Below are 21,102 nucleotides of genomic sequence, written 5' to 3' on the forward strand. Positions count from 1 at the left end.
AGTTTTATAGTGTGGAATATGTCTGCTAGGGGACAGCATATGTGCACTTCAGAGACATGCACAAATCTCTTGTTATTATCAACCTACCCAAGCTAGCATAGCTTGGGTTTCAGAAATCTCATGGGGGACTACAGTAACCATCTGGAATAGCTGAACATCAGAGTAATTGGCTCTTAAACCAGTTACAGATATTACCTAATCCTAGAAAATTCCTATCATGGGAATTCTAAAGAATTTCTCTTAAGTAACATGTGAGATGAAGGACTTTAGATCACTGTCATTCATAGAGATAAAATATCGTAGATTTTTTTCTTTCAAATATTTGTGTGTGTGTGTGTATACACACGTAAGTGTAGGTGCCTGTGAAAGTCATGTGTGTTACATCCTCTGGAGTTGGAGTTAGTGGAGGTGTTCAGCCAACTCACATGGGTACAGGGAAGAGAACTCAGGTCCTCTATAAATAAAGTAGCAAGTGCCCTTAGCTTTTGAGCGATATCTTTTGCTCTGCATTTCAAGTTTTTACAGCTACATTTCTTACTTAAAATATTTTTTATGTTTCAGTTTTTTGCTTTAAAAAAGTTGAAGAAATGATTATTTATGGAATGAAAATTAGAAATTTTAAAATGTTTACTGGGAAACAGAATAGGCATTATTTCATGATTTCTTATTTTTCAGAATATAGATCAGTTAGTTATTTTCCAAAAAAAAAAAAAAAAAAAGCTACAGGAAGGTTATATGCCATACTAGCCACAGTCCAAGTATATAGAACACAGACAGCAACTTGCTCAACTTTCTTACTCATCCCCAAGTCTAACCACGTTTGATCTCGTGCTGTGACCTCCTCTCTCCTCACTGGGCTGGGTTACATCTGTGCACATTTGTGTCTATCTCCCGTGTTTCTCACGCTGACTGACACAGCATGGGGCAGATGTTCAGTGAGTGTTTATCACCTCTTCATTTGCTGTCTATATACTCAGCATATTTACATTCTTTCGTAGTAGTCAACGAAAGATGCTGAAATGAGGTGAGAAAAGACTGAAGGCAATGACTGCTGGTACTTTCCCCTACCTTGTCCATTTTACTGTCTGTAAGTAAGATGAATCATATCATTGTAAAATGAATCTTGTCAAGAGTTGAAGTGCTGTTAAGAACACACACACACACAGACACTTCTTCACAGAGAATGTATATTTTATTTCTGCTTTCATATAATAATTACAGGTTTAATGTGGAATTTAATGCTGAAAATTGCTGACTCTGTGATTTGTCCAAATTAGGCAAAAAGGACACTTAGCTGTAGAGAGAGCCAACCAAGTGGAAGAATTCCTACAGCGTAAACGAGAAGCTATGCAGAATAAAGCCCGAGCCGAAGGACACGTGGTATGATATTTTTTCTTGGGATTTTGAGTTTATCAGTATTCAGAGTTAAGGCCTGGAATGATGTGAGTGTAAGTAAAAAGAATTGTGATGTAGCGGTCTGTGCACAATAAAAGATATTGAAGATGTTCAAAAGCAAAATATAGCTTATGTTTTCTCGTATATCTTGTTCATTAACCTGTTTTCTGATATCTTTTATTGATATCTTATATACCAAAGTAAAATTACATCATCATTTTACATTATGTTTTCTAAAAAGGAAGAAATGGGTATAAAAATATAAATATTAATATTAGAGATATTAAGTTCTTAAGTTGCTGGAAAATTTCCCAATATACTGTTTGATTTAATATTTCTAAGTAGCAAAGAATTTTAGGGAAAAAAGGGATAAATAAATGTTTAAGTGAATACACACACACACACACACACACACACACACACACACATTATAGTATTTGTTGAAAAGCATGTTAAAACCAAAATAATTAAACCATCCAGTTAAGCAAATTACAAAACTAACTCATTTATCTAAAAATATTAAGTTGTGAGGAAGTTGGAAGTCTCACTAGTTCTTAGCTGCAGTGCCCAAGTGTGTTTTGGTGTTCTGTCAAAGCAACTGAGGATGGCTTCTGTCCTCCCATCTCCCCGTGGAGCTTCTATTCCTGTAGATCATGCTTCAAGGTATATTTTTAGACTTATCACATGTGTATAAAATGCCATAATTGGTAACTGTGAATTTATTAACAGTTATTTAATATAAGTTTTTTCTTATATTTTCTTAATTATATTATGGAAAAATGTTAGTTTTTATTATTCACTCTATATTTTTAACACTCATACTCCAATTTACTTTCTTAATAATGTGGAATGAATCTGTATTTGTGACCTTCCCCTATATGGGAGAAGATAATTTCTTGCTTTCTCCTTTTCTTCAGTCTTCCTATTAATAGCATCTAAATTTCTTATTGCTTTTTTAAAAGGGCTTTTAAACTGCTGTGTAGCCAGCCTAGGCTTGCCTCAAACTCATGATTCTCATGCCTGGTTGGGCGCTGGGATTAATGGTGTGCATGCCCATTCTCGGCTCTGGTTGTAGGTTATTATTAGTTAAAATAGTTACCGGGAGCTGGAGAGATAGCTCAGCAGTTAAGAGTGCTTGCTGCTCCTGCCCAGGCTCTGAGTTAGGGTCTCAGCACCCACATCAGGTGGCTTAGGAGCTCCTGGAACAGCACCTCCAGGGGCTCCAACACCTTCCTCGGCCTCTGCAGCACTGTACTCACTTGCACATACCCACAGAGACTGGCACACACACTCAACATTGAAAATAGAGTTTAAAGAGTCTTTTACATGGTGATAGCTAGTAGAACAACAGAGACTTTCCCACCGCTGTTTTTTGCTTAATCCTGCGATTCCATCATCAGTTTATTTTCTTCATGTTGGAGAATGTTCTCTGGCAATTTTCTTTATAAAGACATTTTCTAAAATCTGTTGGGAAAATGCCTTTTTTTTTCTGGCACTTGAACAATACATTGTGGTAACTTTAACCTGAATTTGTAGTTCTGAAAAGCATTTGGCCTGGTTTTGTTTTGTTTTTGTGTTTTTATGTGTATGTTTGTGTTGTGTGCCAGTGTGGGAGCATGTGTGCCTGGGCGGCTGGGCGGGATCACACTCTGGTTCTCCTGCATACATGGTAAGTGCTTTGACTGTTGAGCTCTCCGCAGCCTGGTTTGTGAGAGATATTTTGCTGGGGGTATTCTGTAGGCTGAGGACTGTTGATCTGGGATGCCTCCGCCTGATACCTTGGGTGTAGTATTCGCCTTTCCCTCTGACTCTGGAAAGGTTTTCTTCTTTGTGCCTGGAAGCAGTTTGATTATTAGCTAACTAATGTAGGTTCCAATTTTTCATCTACTGTTTCTTCAAGACAGATGTCTCTTATTTTCTTCCTTTAGGCTGTTAGTATTAGCGTGCTTGCGACTGCGCCACTCATTGGTGCTTCCATTTTCTCTGTTTTATTTTGAGTGGTTTCTGCTGCTGTGTCAGGAACATTAATCCTCTACAGTATAAATGCTGCTCATCTCATCTAGACATGATAGTCTTCATGTCTTACTTCCTGTTCTGTTTTTCCAGAGCTAGAGATGAAAGCTGGATCTTCTCATGTAGGCCATTGCTGCACTACTCAGCCCACATTCTGTTTTTTGTTAAATAGCTCAGTATTGGCTTGGGTGTTTTTATAGTTTTAGTTTCCATCTTTATAACCCTATACTTGATTCTACCTTGAAAATACAGAACGTCATTATAATAGCTGTTTTAATTTTCTCACAAATTCTGTCTCTGCTATTTCTGGGTCTTTGTTGATTGAATAAGATTTTCTTATTTAAAGAAACCTTGCCCTAGTTTTACTGTGTTTGCTGTTAGTATGCCAAGCACGGTGCACTTTACCTCAGGGGGTTATTAACTATTTAGGGGCTTTAGTTAATTATTTGGAAATAATTTGACTTGCTGCAGGCTGACTTTCAAGGTTCCCTGAGGTTGTAAAGAACTGTGTTCTCTCTCATGCTAACTTGGCCCCTTTGATTACCCTTGCCTTACTGGTTCTGCGGTCCTTCTAGTCTGCCTGCTGCAAACATGAGAGTCACAGTCTGGTTAGGCCCTGGTGTCATTAGCTTTTGCCACTCAGTGAGAGACATAAGACCCTCTTCACATTTCCAGCACTGCTTCCCTGTGCGGCTTTCTCTCCTTTGCTCTCTGACCACAAGTACCAGCAGCCTGCAGCTTGCACATCCCTAATGATGTTTCCTCAGCTCAGGGACGGACCTTGCAGCTCTGTTCCAGGTTCCGGCCGGACATGAAGTGAGGCAGTCACTGGGCTCACCCCCTTGCTTCCCTCCCCATTGTTATTGGTGTTTGAAAACTCACGTTTTCCTTGTATATTACCTAAATTTTTAACATAATATTAGTGTAGCTTTAATCACATTGTTCTGTCAAGGCTATAGGCATTTTTTTTTTTTTTTTTAGTTTTCTTTATTTCTCAGAATTCCATACATGTACCCAATGAAATGTGAGTGGATTTATCCCCCATCTCCCCTATACATTCCCTAGCACATACCCTCCCAACTTTGGTTTTTTTTTTTTAGTTTTTTTTTATTAGCTATTTTCTTTATATACATTTCAAATGCTATCCTGAAAGTTTCCCATGCCCTCCCCCCGCCCTGCTCCCCTACCCACCCACTTCCATTTCTTGGCCCTGGTATTCCCCTGTACTGGGGCATATAAAGTTTGCAAGACCAAGGGGCCTCTCTTCCCAGTGATGGCTGACTAGGCCATCTTCTGCTACATACGCAGCTAGAGACACGAGCTCTGGGGGTACTGGTTAGTTCATATTGTTGTTCCCCTATAGGGTTGCAGACCCCTTCAGCTCCTTGGGTGCTTTCTCTAGCTTCTCCATTGGGGGCCCTGTGTTCCATCTTATAGATGACTGTGAGCATCCACTTCTGTATTTTCCAAGCCTCATATGAGACAGCTATACCAGGGTCCCTTCAGCAAAATCTTGCTGGCATATGCAATAGTGTCTGGGTTTGGTGACTGATTATGGGATGGATCCTGGGTAGGGCAGTCTCTGGATGGTCCATCCTTTCGTCTCAGCTCCAAACTTTGTCTCTGTAACTCCTTCCATGTGTATTTTGTTCCCTATTCTAAGGAGGAACGAAGTATTTTCTTGTGTTTTGCAAATTGTATCTTGGGTGTTCTATGTTTCTGGGCTAATATCCAGTTATCAGTGAGTGCATATCTAATGACTTCTTTTGTGATTGAGTTACCTCACTAAGGACGATATCCTCCAGATACATCCATTTGTCCAAGAATTTCATAAATTCATTGTTTTTAATAGCTGAGTAGTACTCCATTGTGTAAATGTACCACATTTTCTCTATCCATTCTTCTGTTGAGGGACATCTGAATTCTTTTCAGCTTCCGGCTATTATAAATAAGGCTGCTTTGAACATAGTGGAGCATGTGTTCTTATTGCCAGTTGGAACTTCTTCTGGGTATATGCCCAGGAGAGGTATTGCGGGATCTTCCTGTAGTAGTATGTCCAATTTTCTGAGGAACCTCCAGACTGACTTCCAGAGTGGTTGTACAAGCCTGCAATCCCACCAGCAATGGAGGAGTGTTCTTCTTTCTCCACATCCTCTCCAGCATCTGCTGTCACCTGAATTTTTAATATTCGCCATTCTGACTGGTGTGAGGTGTAATCTCAGGGTTGTTTTGATTTGCATTTCCCTGATGATTAAGGATGCTGAACATTTCTTCAGGTGCTTCTTAGCCATTCTGTATTCCTCAGTTGAGAATTCTTTGTTTAGCTCTGAAGCCCAATTTTTAATGGGGTTATTTGAATTTCTGGAGTCCAGCTTCTTGAGCTCTTTATATATATATTGGATATTAGTCCCCTATCTGATTTAGGATTGGTAAAGATCCTTTCCCAATCTGTTGGTGGCCTTTTTGTCTTACTGCCAGTAGCAATCTACACATTCAATACAATTCCCATCAAAATTCCAGCTCAATTCTTCACTGAGATAAAAAAGGACAATTTGCAAATTTATCTGGAATAATAAAAAAACCTAGGATAGCAAAAAGTATTCTCAACAATAAAAGAACCAACTTTGCTTTTTATTGACTCACTAAATCCATCTAGCATTGCCCCTATGTGCCCATGTGGGGCCCTCTAGTGGAGCATGGGAAACCTAGCTTCAATAAAGAGTCTCTTCACCTGCCAATAGTTCCTCACCAAGGGGTAGAGTAGGGCCTGGAGAGATCATTTATGCCTACATGATTTTACAAAGGTATTGTGTGGGTAGCCACAGCTGCTGTGAGTTCATGAATTCTACAGCCATGTCAATCCACAGCAGAGGCTAACCACCTCTCTATTGCTGCAACCCTTTAATACAGTTCCTCATACAAGTATTTCTGTTGCTACTTCATAACTGTAATTCTGCTGTTATGAGTCAGAATATAATATCTGTGTTTTCCAATGGTCTTAAGTGACCCCATTGAAAGGGCCATTGTACCCACAAAGGGGGTCCCAACCCACATATTGGGAACTGCTGTTCTAGAAGACAGATGTCACAGCGCTTTTCCCGTCCTGACTCATTCTTTCCACTGCCTCTTCTATGATGTTCCCTGAGCCTGTGACCTGTTGTTGTTGTTGTTTAAAGATTTATTTATTTATTTACTTATTATATGTAAGTACACTGTAGCTGTCTTTAGACATCTCAGAAGAGGGCATCAGATCTCATTAGGGATGGTTGTAAGTCATCATGTGGTTGCTGGGATTTGAACTCACGACCTTCGGAAGAGCAGTCAGCACTCTTAACCGCTGAGCCATCTCTCCAGCCCCCTATTCTTATTTTTAATTAACTGAATTTTAATTAAAATTTTCTATTTATTTTTTTCAAAACAGGGTTTCCTCTGTGTAGCTCTGGCTGTCCTGGAACTTACTATGTAGGTTAAGCTGGCCTCGACCTCACAGAGCTTGGCCTGCCGAGTGCTGGAATCAAAGGCAGGCGCCACTATTACCCAGCTATAAAATATATTTTGATGACGGTTTTCTCCTCACCACCTTCTTCACCTCCCTACCCATCCAGTTGTAGATGTTTCTCTCTCTTTCAAAAAACCAAAAACACTTCTTTCATAAAGGTTCTGCTCTGTGAAGAAGCAGACATTTGAAGGATTTGTTTAACTTACATGTTCCCTTGTTTCTTCCCCATTGTTCTGTGGGGATTCTGCTCTGTCATCTTCTCTCACTGTTGATAATGGGGCGGTGTTTTTTGGATCATACTCCCCTTTAAGCAGCTGTTTCTCTTTTCTGATAATTCCTAGGACTGCTGTTTTATCCCTGAGGCTCTGAGATGTAACCTGATTATCATTCACTTGTCAAGTCTTGTTTTTTCCTTGGCAGGATACCGGTTCTCACTGGTGTGTGGAGATCTCAGTAGAGGTGTTTACCTTCAGTTCTCAGAATATTCTCAACTGACGATCACCCTAAATACTGTTTCTTTAAATGCTTATCTTTCCAGGAAAACTGCTGTCACCCGAGAGTGTAGCCTGCGCATGTAATACCTTCCTTCCGTCCTTCTGTTCTGTCCTCCCCTCATTTCTGCTGCGCTCCTCCAGGCTTCTTGATTTTCCAGCTCACTGATAGACTTAGCTCGAAGCTCAGCTAGTCAGTTTGTTTTTACTTCAAAACTTGTGTTTATATGCTTGTGAATTCTAACTTGTTTTCCCTTCCAGCTTCTTTATTCCCTTCTCATTTTCCTGCTACAGTCTCATTCTTCGTGCATGACTCGCTGTATGTTACATTGTCTAGAATGCTCCTTTGCCAATGAAAATCCATCCTTTCTAATTCATTTTACTCAAATTTTAAGGACACAGGCAGAACGCAGCCAGATTTTTTGCCAAACATAGAATGATTGCCTTCTAGCCTACTTCCTACTGAAATCCTTATTCACTTCACCTCCTGACACTTCAGGAGCCTGGCCTTTCCTCTCTGAGTTTCTCCCAGCCTTCTGCTGTTCCGTACTCCTGCCTGCATTTTTCAACTATCACTGTTCATAGCCTTCTGGGGCTTCTTGAGCCCACAGCTACAACTCATTCATGTTCTTCCGATAACCTATTCTGAAAGCCATGCCAAGTGAAACACCATGGCCAAGTTTATCAATGCAACCATCCCATCTCTGACACTAGTTTTCTGTATATTTTTCTGTTCATTGTGACCAAATACCTGATGAGATTAATTTTCAAGGAGTAGAGATACACTTTGGCTTACTGTTTCAGATGACATAGTATGTCCTGGTGAGAAAGGCTTGTGACGGTTGCTTTTTAGATTTTGTCAGCATGAAGCAGACAGTGAGCTGAGCAATGGTTTTTTTTTTTTTTAAGGAGTATTATGTTTTTCCAAGATAAATCTATTAATTCAAAACTCCTTCATTTTCTTACTACCTAGGTGTATATGTATAAAACCACCTTAGAAATATGATTGTGAATGTTTGTAGGTTTCATTATGTTTGGGTAGATCTATCATGTATTATATTTGTAGAACAAAGCTATTTTCATGCAATTTGGGAAGAGTAGGAATTTGTAATCAGGTGTTAGATAAGAATATGTATACTAGTATATTATGCAGAATTCTCCAGCAAAGTATATAGAAACATTATAGAGTATGCATCTATAAAAGAGAGGATTTAATATAGTTACAAAAGCTGAAACGTTTCTGTATGGAAGTTTGTAAGCTAGAGAAGCAGTGACACAGTAGGAACCAAAAGCATCCAGACATAGGATATTGTTAGTGTAGTCCCCATGATCTTGCAGAGACCCAAGAGTCCCGTGGAAAATTAACTGGTTCAAGTTCAAGTTCAAAGACTGAGGAACCCAAAACAAAAGAAGCAGGACATGCCTGCTTTAGAAGAAAGAGCCAGAGAAATTGATTGAATGCTTCCCCTTCCTTTCCTGGATGTCTTTTTAGAATTCCTGTGCTCATAATTTTAGACTTTATTGGGTATAATAGGTGAGATGTGGTAAAGGTCAATTGTATATACTTTATTTTTTAATTTTTTAAATTTTATTTTAAATTTTTTTAAAGTATTGGGGTTTTTATTGTTTGGTTGGTTTGGTTTGTTTTGGTTTTTGGTTTGTTTTTTTGTTTTTGTTTGTTTGGTTTGTTTTTTTTTAAGACAGGGTTTCTCTGTGTAGCTCTGGCTGTCCTGGAACTCACTCTGTAGACCAGGCTGGCCTTGAACTCAGAAATCCGCCTGCCTCTGCCTCCCAAGTGCTGGGATTAAATTAAAGGCATGCGCCACCACTGCCTGGCTAATTTTAAATTTTAAATGTGTATGTGTGTAGGTCAGAGAACAACTTAGTGTACACCGTTCTCTCATTTCTACCCTTACCTAGTTCAGGAATTTAACTCAGGTTGTCAAGCTTGAAGAGCAAGCATCTTTGAAGACTCATCTCACCAGACTGAGACGATTTGTATTTCAGCTTTAAGCTCCCAGGAAAATAGACCTTCATGGAGATTTCCAGTCATATTCTGCCACCAAATATGTGCAGAGCCTTCCACATTACCAATATTCTGTACCAGGCTGTACATTTGTTAGAATCAAGAAGCCCACACTGACACGTTATAACCATTCAAAGCATAAGGTTAATGTTAAGGTTCACTTTTGTGTTGTCCATTTGGTAGGTCTACATACATATATAATGGCATGTGGCTACCATGTCTTGTCACACAGAGCATTTTCCCTACCTTCAGAGGAGCTACTTGCTTGTAAGTACTGGCTTTAGTGAGGATAAGACCTACTCAGCTTTCCACACAAGAGTTTCTTTTTAGGTTGACTTATGGTATAATTTATATCATAATAAAATTCACCAGTGCTAAGTATGCCCTATTGAGTAATTGACATATGCATATAATCATGTGTACACTGCTTTAGCGTGTTGCCAAACATTTCTACCATTTCCCCAGTTTTCTTTTGCCCCTTCAAAGTTGATCACTCTCCCCCCCCCCCCCCCCCCCCCCAGTGATCTGCTCCCATTCCTTACAGTTCTGGCACTTTTTGTAGACATTGAAAATTATGAATCATATAGTATATAGTTTTATATGACTCACTATTTAGATCAAACTGGCCTCTAACTCACAGAGATCTGCCTGCCTTTGCTTCCCAAGTGCTGACATTCAGGGTATGTCCTACCACACCTAACCATATTACTTCTTTTTATTCCTGAGTTACATTCTTTGTGTGGCTATACCACAATTTGAATATCCATTCCTCTGGAGAGGGCCCCTTGAGTTGTTTCTGGGGGTATAATTTGGTCATTCAGTTTACTAATTAGACACATGCCCATATAATTGACTGCCCATCTCCTTTGTGGAGCCTGTTTTCTGTGTTGACATGTCTCCTCATGTGCACCTGAGCTGTTATCTGTGATTATACCTTCAAACAGCACTGGAGAGAATCAAAGCTGTGACAGTTATGCTTGACACATTTACGATTTGCACTTTGAGCATTTTGTTATCTTTGATGGCATTCTGTCATTATTTGGGGTCCTTATGATAATAATTATGCACTATCCCTTCTTAACAGACCTTCTTTAATCATACTTTCCTAAAACCTATAATTACATTTCTGTTTCTCTCATCATTAACTACAACGTAGCCAGACTCTTGAAACGTGAATGAAGTTCATTTGTTTTCAGTTCCTTACCTGTTATTTCAGCTGTAAACAGTTGTCACCACATCAGCATATTGAAAGAAGTCACTGTACCCATTCTCTCAAACTTATGCTGTTTTGTTGTTTCTATTTGATTCCTTTTGTGGTATGAGCCGAGGACTTCCCATGAGCTAAATAATAATCATTGAGCTCTACCGCCAGCCCAAACAGAGCTTTGTGATCTTCATCTTACTTGATCTTTCTATGACATCTGAGCATGAGCTATAAAATTTCTTCCTTATCTTCTGCAGTTTCTGCTGTACTTCTCTGCTTACAGTCTCTTAGCATGTTCTTTTATGTAGTTGTTATTTTTTCTCAGTCTTTACATGCTAATCTTCTTTGGGACTAAATCCTTAGTTGTTTCTTACTATATGTAATGATCTCCCTGGGAATTCTACCTACAGCGGTGTGTCATGTATGTGTAAGTCAGCCTACTCCCTAGCATTCTGACCCTGGCCTTGCTCCATTCTGCACATTCATTTCTCCAGACTGCTTTGGCATTTCATTTCTCTTGTGCTTTCTTATAAGTGTCATATATTCTTTTATTTTCACTCATGTATGTCTGTGGGCATATGTCCTGATACATGTCAGTGCCTTGGGAGTCCAGTGAGGGCATTGGATCCACAAGGGCTAGAGCTACCAGTGATTGCGAGGCCCCTGACTCTGAGAACCAATGTGTAGTCTTCATCAAGAGCAACAAGCACCCTTAACTGCTGAGCCGTCTCCCCAGCTCCAGCACTTTGTTTATTGACATTTGCTTTGTAAATTACCAGGAAATAAGAATGACTTTATTTTTTCTTCTCCAGTTTTATGAATTTTAATACATATATATGCATGTGGGCAAGTTACAGAAAAACTCCCACCATGTCCCAAGTTTTTGGGTTTTGTGGTTGTTGTTGTTATTGTTGTTGTTGTGGTTAATTCCCTTTTCTTAAAAGACCTTTGTGTGGGGGCTTAATTAGGGTTGTCTGTGTGTCTAAGGGTTTGCTGTTACTCACTGGAGTATGGAGACCGCATCAGTGACACACAACTGAGCCAAGTCTGCTCTTCCCTCAGACTCCATCAGCAGCTTAGTTCAGCATGGCTTAGTCTTTTCTGTTCCTTTTCTTTTTCAGATAATAATGTGCCACAGTTTAGCAACTTTTAACAATTTACATTTATTGGCTCCTAGTTTTTGAGAGTTAGACCATTTGTCTAGTCTCCTGTACTCCCTCACAAGGCAGTAAGGTCAGTAGTACTACATTCATATCTGAAAACTTAACTGGGAAAGGGTTTTACTCCCAGGCTCATTCATGTTGGCAAGAAAATTAATTTCTTTATGCTCAGTGAATGAATGAATTTCTTTATGCTCAGCTGCTTGCTACAGTCTTGGTTAAGGTTTTGTTGATGTCAGAATTTCAACATGGCCATAGCATCTCTTATAAAGGAAAACATTTCATTGGGGCTGGCTTACAGTTCAGAGGTTTAGTCCATTGTTGCCATGGTAAGAAGCATGAAGCACACAGGCAGACTTGGTGCTGGCAAGAGGTATATGTGAGTTCTACATCTGAATCAGCAGGCAGCAGGAAGAAAGAGAGCCACTGGGCCAGGCGTGGGCTTCTGAAACCCCAAAGCCCACCCCTATTGACACACTTCTTCCACCAATGACATACCTACTCCAAAAAAACCCACACTTCCCAATAGTGCCCACTCCCTATGAGCCTATGGGGCCATTTTCATTTAAGCCAATATACTCCCTATCAACTGGAAATGCCTCTTAGTTTAGAGGGGCCATATATGTTCTCAGAGGTCACCTTAAGTACTTTAGTACATGAGTCTTTCCCACATGCCTTCTGTTATCAAACAACTGCAGTCTATGTAGAGAGTCTGATACCAATGCAGTTTCATTTCTTTTTAATAAGTGCTTCTATAGTACTTCTAGTTTTATCCTTTTATTTTAAGGTACCTGAATGAGAGTGAGACATTTTGTAGTGAATATATACTTGTTCATTTGTTTTTCTTTTTTGAAAATCTTACCAAATGACCACTTTTAACGTTATTATTAACAGTATAATTTTGATATGTCTGGATCAGTTATGTTTTATCATTTTATATTTGCTTTATCTATTTTTGTTCTGTTTTTACTCTTGCTACGTCTGAGTAATTTTTAATATTCTATTTTAATCAACCCTATCATTGTGATTGTATCTGTATTCATGTAGCTTTTCAGAAGTGATTACCTCAAGGGCTCACAATGTATATAGACTATTATTTTTCACAATATGCTTATAAATTATGTTAATTCAGTAGTGTGATGGCTAACTTTACTTAACGTGACACAGCTTAGTTACCTCTGAAGAGTCTCAATGAGATATTGTCCACATTGGGTTGGCCTGTGGGCATGTCTTTATGGGACTGTGGTAAGTTAATTGATGTGGGAAGACCCAGCCCACTGTGGACAACATTATCCCCTAGGTAGGAAGTCTTGATCTCTATGAGCCTAGGAATTGAGCTAAGCAGCAAGCAAATGAACATGAGTGTATTTCTGTCTCTTTCTGCTCTTGACTGTGGCTATGATGTGACTTGCTGCTTCAAGCTCTTGCCACTGTGACTTTTATGCAGTCATGAGCTATATAACCTGGAATTATAAGCTAGAATAAGTTTCCTTTTCATTGGGACCTTTTATTATAGCAACCAATGAAATTAGAACAGATGGGAATGGAAAAATGTTGCCACTATAGTGGTTCCTTTACTCTGTCCTTGCAACCAGGACATGCTGTGTGTGTGTGTGTGTGTGTGTGTGTGTGTGTGTGTGTGTGTGTGTGTGTGTGTGTGTGTGTGTATGTTGCTAGGTTATTGAACCCAGGAGTTTGCACGTGCTGGACAAACACTCTTTCACTGAGCCATACTTTCAGCCCTTGATTATTCCTTCCTATTGCCTTATATATTTAAGAACTAAGAGAAAAGGAACATTTTCCATAATGATTGTTCCCTTCCATCCAATTTTCTAAGCTTCTTATATCTTTTCTGTCTAAAATTCCTGTTTATTTACTCTCAACCTTGAAGAAATTTTTTTTAAAATTTATTATAAAGAATTTGTAAATAAAAAGCATCACTTAGCAAAATTAAGTAGACTAAAAGTCTGTCAGACACAAACACAGAGCCAGAGAGAACCAATTCCTTTAGCCGTGTTTTATTAATTGGTAATATTTTAATGAAACAGTCCCATGTTCTTTAGGCAGGGAACCTAGTTCTGAGCAAGACCCTTCTCTCCTGGCTTCCCAGGTGGCTTGAATCACAGGTGTGGACCACTGTAACCAGCCATCTCTTCAGAACAGTTCTTCTAACTGTAAATTCTCTCCATCTTACTTTGTACTAAGATATCTTAAGTTTGTCTTTATTGAATGGTCTCATTTATAAATCCAGTATCTATATTGGGCTGAGAGTTTATTTATTTGAGAAATTGTGATTCAACTAATTTTTATTCTTTGTAGTTTTTAATGATACTTATTCTCCTTTTGAAGATTTTCTTCTGTAGTTAATATTTCTCTGGATGCTTTTAGTTTACTTTTAGCTCTTAGTTTTCAGCAATATAATTAGGTTTTCTCTGGATGTGGGTGGGCTTTTAGGCTCAAGCCACTTTATTATTTTGATATCTCAATTGTGAAGTATCGGCATTATAATACATTATTTGTTTTATTCATAGATGGTTTTGCATTAAATTCAGGTGGTTTTCCAATATTATTACCATTATTTCATTTTAAAAAACTTTAATCTTTGTCAAGATCTTCAGTTTCATTTGTCAGTGTTCTGTGTTTTGAGAGTGGACGTTGGATTTTGGTTGGATGGTTGGTTGGTTGGTTTTGTTTGAGGGCAGGGTTTGAGATTAAATCCAGGATTTTGAACATGCAGGACGAGCACTCTGCCTTCATGCTGTATCTCCAGTCCTATCGTGGATCTGAAATAGTCACATTATATTGTCAGGTGTTTAGAACATTGGACTTCTGACAGATAACAGTAGAAACCTGGATGTGACTGTACAGAGATGGAGTTAGGGATGGAGGGCTCCCAGGAGACGACTTGTACAGTAGTCACTAATGCACATTCATAGCATCATTCATTCATATGTTTTAATGGTGTGACAATTTTCACCTCTCAGAACTGCTGAGTTGAATTTATGTATACTAGAGTACAGGAAGTGATACTACTTATTATAATCTTGATTCTTCAGGAAATAATATTAACATCAGAGATTTAAAGTTGTACCTAATAAATATTTTCCATTAATACTGATACCCATGATGTGTTTAAATCATTTGAAAATGTAAATATATTTACACTGGCCTTTAGTTTTATTTATTTGTGTATGTGTGAATGTAATAAGCTTGTACACAGAGATCAGAGGACAACTTGGAGTAGTTGGTTTTTACCTGCTATGTATGTTGTTGAGGCAGGACTTCTCTTGTCTTTGTTCTCTATAATTAAACACTAAGTTTCTATAAGAACAGATAAGTGTATCCAATAATAACACTGCATTTTATAGTCCTGAGTTTGCAGGTTTCAGGAAGTATTGGTGTTGGGGAAGTGACAACATGACAGTGCAGAGTACACGTGTGTTTTCAGAACCAAGGTTTCAGGGAAGTTGTATGATAGGATGTAATGAGCACTGCAAGAACACTTCAGGTTCATTGTACATGGGATTCTCAGTTAAGTGTTAGCCATGTGGGCTAGAAAATACTGTGAAAGAGAGTGTCTAACCATTTAACTTATCTGGGCCCATTATCATCTACAATTTCTAACACTTGAAAGCTGTGCAATCTACCTTACAAAACAAATTACAGGGAAATCCCATAGTCTCAAAATTTTGTATTGGGCTGTATTTTTAACTGTCTTACTTTCCTGTAACTCTATGGATAACTGTGTATCTTGTAAAAATTGGCCCACATAAACAATGATATATGGTAGGTTAGAGGGAACCCCAACTTCATATGGTACTACTACAGAAACTGAGACATGTCTTAGTTAAGAGTTTCATTGCTGTGGAGAGACCCCATAACCAAGGCAACTCTTATAAAGGTCAACATTTAATTGCTTACAGGTCCAGAGGTTCAGTCCATTATCATATGGTGGAAAGCATAGCAGTGTCTAGTTAGGCATGGTGCTGGAAGAGCCAAGAGTTCTACATCTTATTCTGAAGGCTTCTAGACTGACTTCCAGAAAGCCAGGAAGAAGGTGTCAAAGCCCACCCCCACAGTGACACACTTCTTCCAACAAAGCCACACCTCCTCATAGTGTCACTCCCTAGGCCAAGCATAGTCAAACCACCACAAGGTAGAAGGATCATTTAAACCTAGAAATTCTCAAAGTCAACCTTGGCAATACAGAAAGACCCTGTCTTCAAAAGCAACAACAACAAATATCCCTCAGTCATATAGCATTTTTCTCTTAAACTACAAAGTTTAGAATTTATTAAACTGACATTTGAGTAACTTAAGTGCAACAAAACTACCTCAACCATTTTCTGAATTTGACTTTACCATTCTTTTTGCAGTATGATCTTATTCTTAGCCCAGATGTTGATTATGACCAATGACTACAGTCAAAAACCTAGAATTTGCCTTTGCCTTTCTTTGTACTACCATATGCATATCTACCAAATGCCAGCGTTACTAGTTCTCTTTCCTCACTAACTATTATTGAGCCCTTTACTTCCTGTCTTTTTTTTTACTTTCTGTCTTACCTTAGGCATTTCTTCTTTTGACTCTTAAGTCTTCAAAGTAGTTTCCTAACTTATACTCCCTCTAGTCTCACATGTATCTGTCATTTATTCCTGTATATGTGTGTAGTAAACAGGTGCCCTAGCACAAGGCTCCATCACCTACCCACACATCACTCCTTATGTGCTCTGCTCCTGGGTATGCCCTGTAGTGCAAATGATGTGCTCAGGCACAAACTGCCTCACTTAGTGAATTTGAGGAGGGACTGGAAATATAATTGTAAGTGACAAAAAACAATTGTAGAAAAGTTCATTTCTATGAAAACATGCTGTATGCATTCATACATACATATAAAAGGATATATGGGAGATAATTTCTTTAAAATTAAGGTTCTCAAATGCTAGCTTTATAATGTTTAATGTTTTTTTTTAATTTTTTAAAGTTTCCCCGTAGTATACCACCTGTATTTATGAGAAATATATATACATATACATACATATATATATACATATATATGTGAAGTAGATTCAATCAAAAGTAATTTTTAGAGAAAAAAATTTTTAATGATCAGAAGGCTCCATTTGAATCATTTCTGATACTACTAGTGACCTTAGGGGAAAAATTTAATTATAATTGAATTAGAAAGCAGATTTATAGAGGGTTAAGAAAACTGATTGACACCAGGAAATGGAAATAATCACTACATTTACCACACACGGATAATAATAGATGGAAAAGTGGACCATGAACGCTTTACGTTGGAAGAAACGTTAAACATGGTTGTAGAAAGTAGAAAATTGGGTCATCTGAGAGTTTTGCTGAAGCATGTCGATAATTTCCAGTAAGACAATTCCATGTTAACAATGAATTCAATAACAAGAATGTATTTGAAGATGAGGCAGTTTGTACCTAAGCTTGTCATTTGCACTACAGGGCATACCCAAGAGCAGACTTTGATTTAGGTCTAAGAGCTAAGATACAGCATATTTGTGGAAGCCAGAGCAGTGAATATGAGAGCGGCGGGGGGGATTGATTGTGTGTATGGCATGTATTGGATTTTTTTTTACTAATTATTTTATTTGTCTACATTTCAAATGTCCCTCTTCCAGGTCTCTGATCCATGAGTCCCCCACCCCATCTTCCTCCTCTTTGCCTCTAAGAGGGTGCTCCCTCAACCATCCCCCCATTCCCACTTCACCCATCTAGCATCCCCCTTCTCTGGGGCATCAAGCCTCAACAAGACCAAGTGCATCCCCTCCTACTGAAGCCAGACACGGCAGTCCTCTGTTACGTATGTAGCAGGGGATATGTACCATCGTGCGTCCTCTTTGGTTGGTTGGTTAGTTCCTGGGAGCTCCGAGGGCTCTGATTAGTTGATATTATTATTCTTCCTTTAGGGTTGCAATCCCCTTCAGCTACTTAACTTCTTTCCCCAACTCTTCCACTGGGGTCCCCAGGCTCAGTCCAATGGTTGGATATAAGTATCTGCATCTGTCTGCCAGGTAGGAGCTAGCAGATCCTCTCAGAGGACAGCCATGCCAGGTCCTGCCTGCAAGCACATCTCAGCATCCGCAATAGTGTCAGGCTTGGTGTCTGCACCTGGGATGGATCCCAAGATGGGGTGGTCTCTGGATGGATGGCCTTTCCTTCAGTGTCTGCTCTAGTTGTTATCCCTGCATTTCCTTTAGAAAGCAACAGTTCTGGGTTAAAATTTTTGAGATGGGTGGGTGGCCCTATCCCTCAAGTGGGGGCCATGCCTATCTACTGAAGGTGTTCTCTTCAGGTTCTGTTTCCCCATTGTTCAGTAGTGGTGGGATTGGATCTTTTTTTAAAAGTGTATATATATATGTGTGTGTGTGTGTGTGTATATATATATGTATGTATATATATATATATGTATGTACTTTGGATTTTAATAAGGAAAACACTCTTAAAGACCTCTTTAGTGACTAAAAACATTTGCACTCTCTGTACTTAAGTAATTATACTTGGAGTTGACCGACTTCACTGAATTTACATGCCAACATGGCCATAGGAAGTGCCAAAACTTCTTTAGTGTGGTATCTAGAAATGACCAGCATATATCTAAAAGAAGTAAGTGGCATGTGGATATGCCTAGATAGCAGGGCAATGTAGCCCTACTCATTCTTTAAACTTAGCACATTAAATGACAAACAGGGACTCCTGCAAAACCTGGCATCTCTGTATGGAGGCAGGCCCAGCTCTTCAAGAGGAGGGAAGCCAAGGAACAATGAGGAAGAGGTATGCTTTCCGCATGCTCAGCACCTCCGCCACGCCGCCATTTTTAAGTTTATCGCCTTCTTTTCTTGCATGGTTTAAATGCTTAACAATTATTTTAAGACTTTGTAAGTCTATAGGGACCTGTTACTATATTTTGACTGACATGCTGTGTCATAATTTTGCCCCATAACTGTTACTCAGTCTTCTGAGTTTCAATTTCTTTTCTTTTGATATAATTTAAAAATTTATAATTATAACATATTTCTTTCTTTGCAGAAATAAATTCCTTTAAATACTTGAAAGCTAATATTTCATTTTCATTAACCAAATTTCAGAACTTTTGTTTAATGTATTAAGATTAACACTTTTCCATAAATTAAGTTTTATTTTTTTTAGCTGTGAAAATGTTCATAGTTTTCCTTTTAAGTTAATGTTTATTTGTTTTTGTTGTTCCTATTTTAGGTTTATTTGGCAAGACTGAGGCAAATAAGACTACAAAATTTTAATGAGCGCCAACAGATTAAAGCCAAACTTCGTGGTGAGAATGTAGGTAAAAATCAATTTTTCAAAAAATAATTGAATAATAGATTAAGTTTAAACATGCTATGTCCATGATAATAAAAGTTAAAACTGTTGAAATTAAGGTGAAAGAGCAGAAAAGAGTGTGTAGGGATGAAGTAAACCTTAAGTGAAGGAGTTCAAACTGCCAGGCTTTCCTGCTCCATAGAGCTGTACAGAGAGGAGACCTGATGTGTGGGAAAGGTGTAGGAGCACTTGACAGTGGTCTCCTTGCTCTTGTGCTTTGGAGGGCTCAGGTGCAGCTCTCAGAGAAAGAGGGCAGTGCTGAGTGGTTTCATCTCCCATGGAGTGAGCTCAGTCAGAGGTGCCACTGAACTTGGCTGCTGTTGACTAAGTGCTGTGCTTGTTGACAATTGTTCTAGAAAGAAGCTGATGGTACCAAAGGACAAGAAGCAACTGAAGAGACTGACATGAGGCTCAAAAAGATGGAGTCACTTAAGGTATAGACTAAACAATGTAACTTCTTAAGAAAATGAAAGCCGAGGGAGGAAAGTTTGTTCTTATGAGTTTTATATATTTGAATTATTTTCTTCTCCTTAACTTTTTAATTTTCCCTTTATAAGTCACCTTACGATTACTAGAAAATAGCATTTTTCTTCTTTATACAACATTTATGAAGAGTAATTAGGTGAAATAACGTGAATATATAAAATTGTGACACATGTAATTCTGTAAAAGTAGATACTCATGTAATCCCAGCATTTAGTAGGCTGAGGCAAGAGGATTGCCCTGAATTCAAGGCCAGGCTGGTGTGTGTGTGTGTGTGTGGTATAATCAAGACACTGTCTCAAAAGAGTAGCCATAAAAATGAAATATACAGGTATCTGTTTTTCCAAAGATGATTGGAGCTATGCATAAACATTTACATTTTAATTTCCATTCTATCTCATTGGACGTATTTTCACTTACCAAATATCAACTATTCTCATATTATCCGAGGTGAGAAGGATACATAGCATATATTTTTATTCTGGAACCACACACACACACACACACACACACACACTTGCATGCTGGCTACAGAGTGAGTGTCATTTTAGACCCAGGTTGTAGGATGATGACCATAAGTTAGCTTTCTGACAACTAATTGTGTTGATGATTTTCATTTTCAGGCGCAAACAAATGCACGTGCTGCTGTACTAAAAGAACAGCTGGAGCGAAAAAGAAAGGAAGCTTATGAAAGAGAAAAGAAAGTATGGGAAGAACATGTAAGATTCTTGTACTTAAGCCTTGTTGAATTCATGTCCTTGGGCTCTTACTGAGGAAACAGTCAGGTTTGCAGTTTGTAAATTTTGTAGCACTGAGAATCAAATCCAGGGCCTTGCATAAACCGTATCAGGGTAAGTCAGTGTAAAACTCTGTACTTGTGTGTGTGTGTGTGTCTTAAGTGTGTTTCTTTAAATCTTTCTCATAGCTTCTTACCGTCATGTTCAGCTACACTATCACAATCACAAGTATAAGGATCACTGTTCTTGCGTATTTTTAGATTAACCTTACATAGTCCATTCTAACATCCTTCGTAGTCCATAAAGGTAGGTAAATAATGATGTATCTATCAAACAGGGTGAGCATACATGTAGTCCAGTTGAGCCTTAATTTTTTATTAACTAATTTAGTTACTTTTCATCCGAACAGAGTTTCCTGACCCTCCCCTCCTCCCAGTCCTTGCCCCTCATCATCCCCTCCCCCATCCACTTCTCTGTTTCTCTTCAGAAAAGGAGAGCCTTCCCATGGATCTCAAGTAGCCCTGGCATATCAAGTTGCTATAAGACCAAGAAGACCTTCTTCTACTGAGGCTAGACTAGGCAGCCCAGTAGGAGGAAAGGCTCCCAAAAGCAGGCAACAGCGTCAGAGACAGCCTGCTCGCACTGTTAGGAGTGCCGCATGAAGACCAAGCTGCACAACTGTAAACTGTGTGCAGAGGGCCTAGGTCGGTCCCATGCATACTCCTG

The 21,102-nt window shown here is 38.8% G+C and overlaps 1 protein-coding gene across 8 annotated transcripts in view; it reads left to right on the plus strand.

Annotated features, from left to right (window-relative positions):
* Positions 1-21,102, plus strand: part of Nek1 (NIMA (never in mitosis gene a)-related expressed kinase 1) — a 138,193-nt gene that overhangs the window by 60,086 nt on the left and 57,005 nt on the right. For 5 of the 8 annotated variants that reach the window (XM_030243338.1, XM_030243339.1, XM_030243340.1 and 2 more), the window contains 5 exons: positions 1,278-1,380; positions 18,509-18,592; positions 19,034-19,117; positions 19,513-19,590; positions 20,263-20,358. In XM_030243338.1, coding sequence (XP_030099198.1) covers positions 1,278-1,380; positions 18,509-18,592; positions 19,034-19,117; positions 19,513-19,590; positions 20,263-20,358 — 445 coding nt within the window. The remainder of the gene's footprint in view (positions 1-1,277; positions 1,381-18,508; positions 18,593-19,033; positions 19,118-19,512; positions 19,591-20,262; positions 20,359-21,102) is intronic. The other 3 variants (XM_006509294.3, NM_175089.4, NM_001293639.1) reach the window with 1 other exon arrangement.

This window comes from Mus musculus, chromosome 8 (genome assembly GCF_000001635.26).
Source record: "Mus musculus strain C57BL/6J chromosome 8, GRCm38.p6 C57BL/6J".
Classification (NCBI taxonomy): Eukaryota; Metazoa; Chordata; class Mammalia; order Rodentia; family Muridae; genus Mus; species Mus musculus.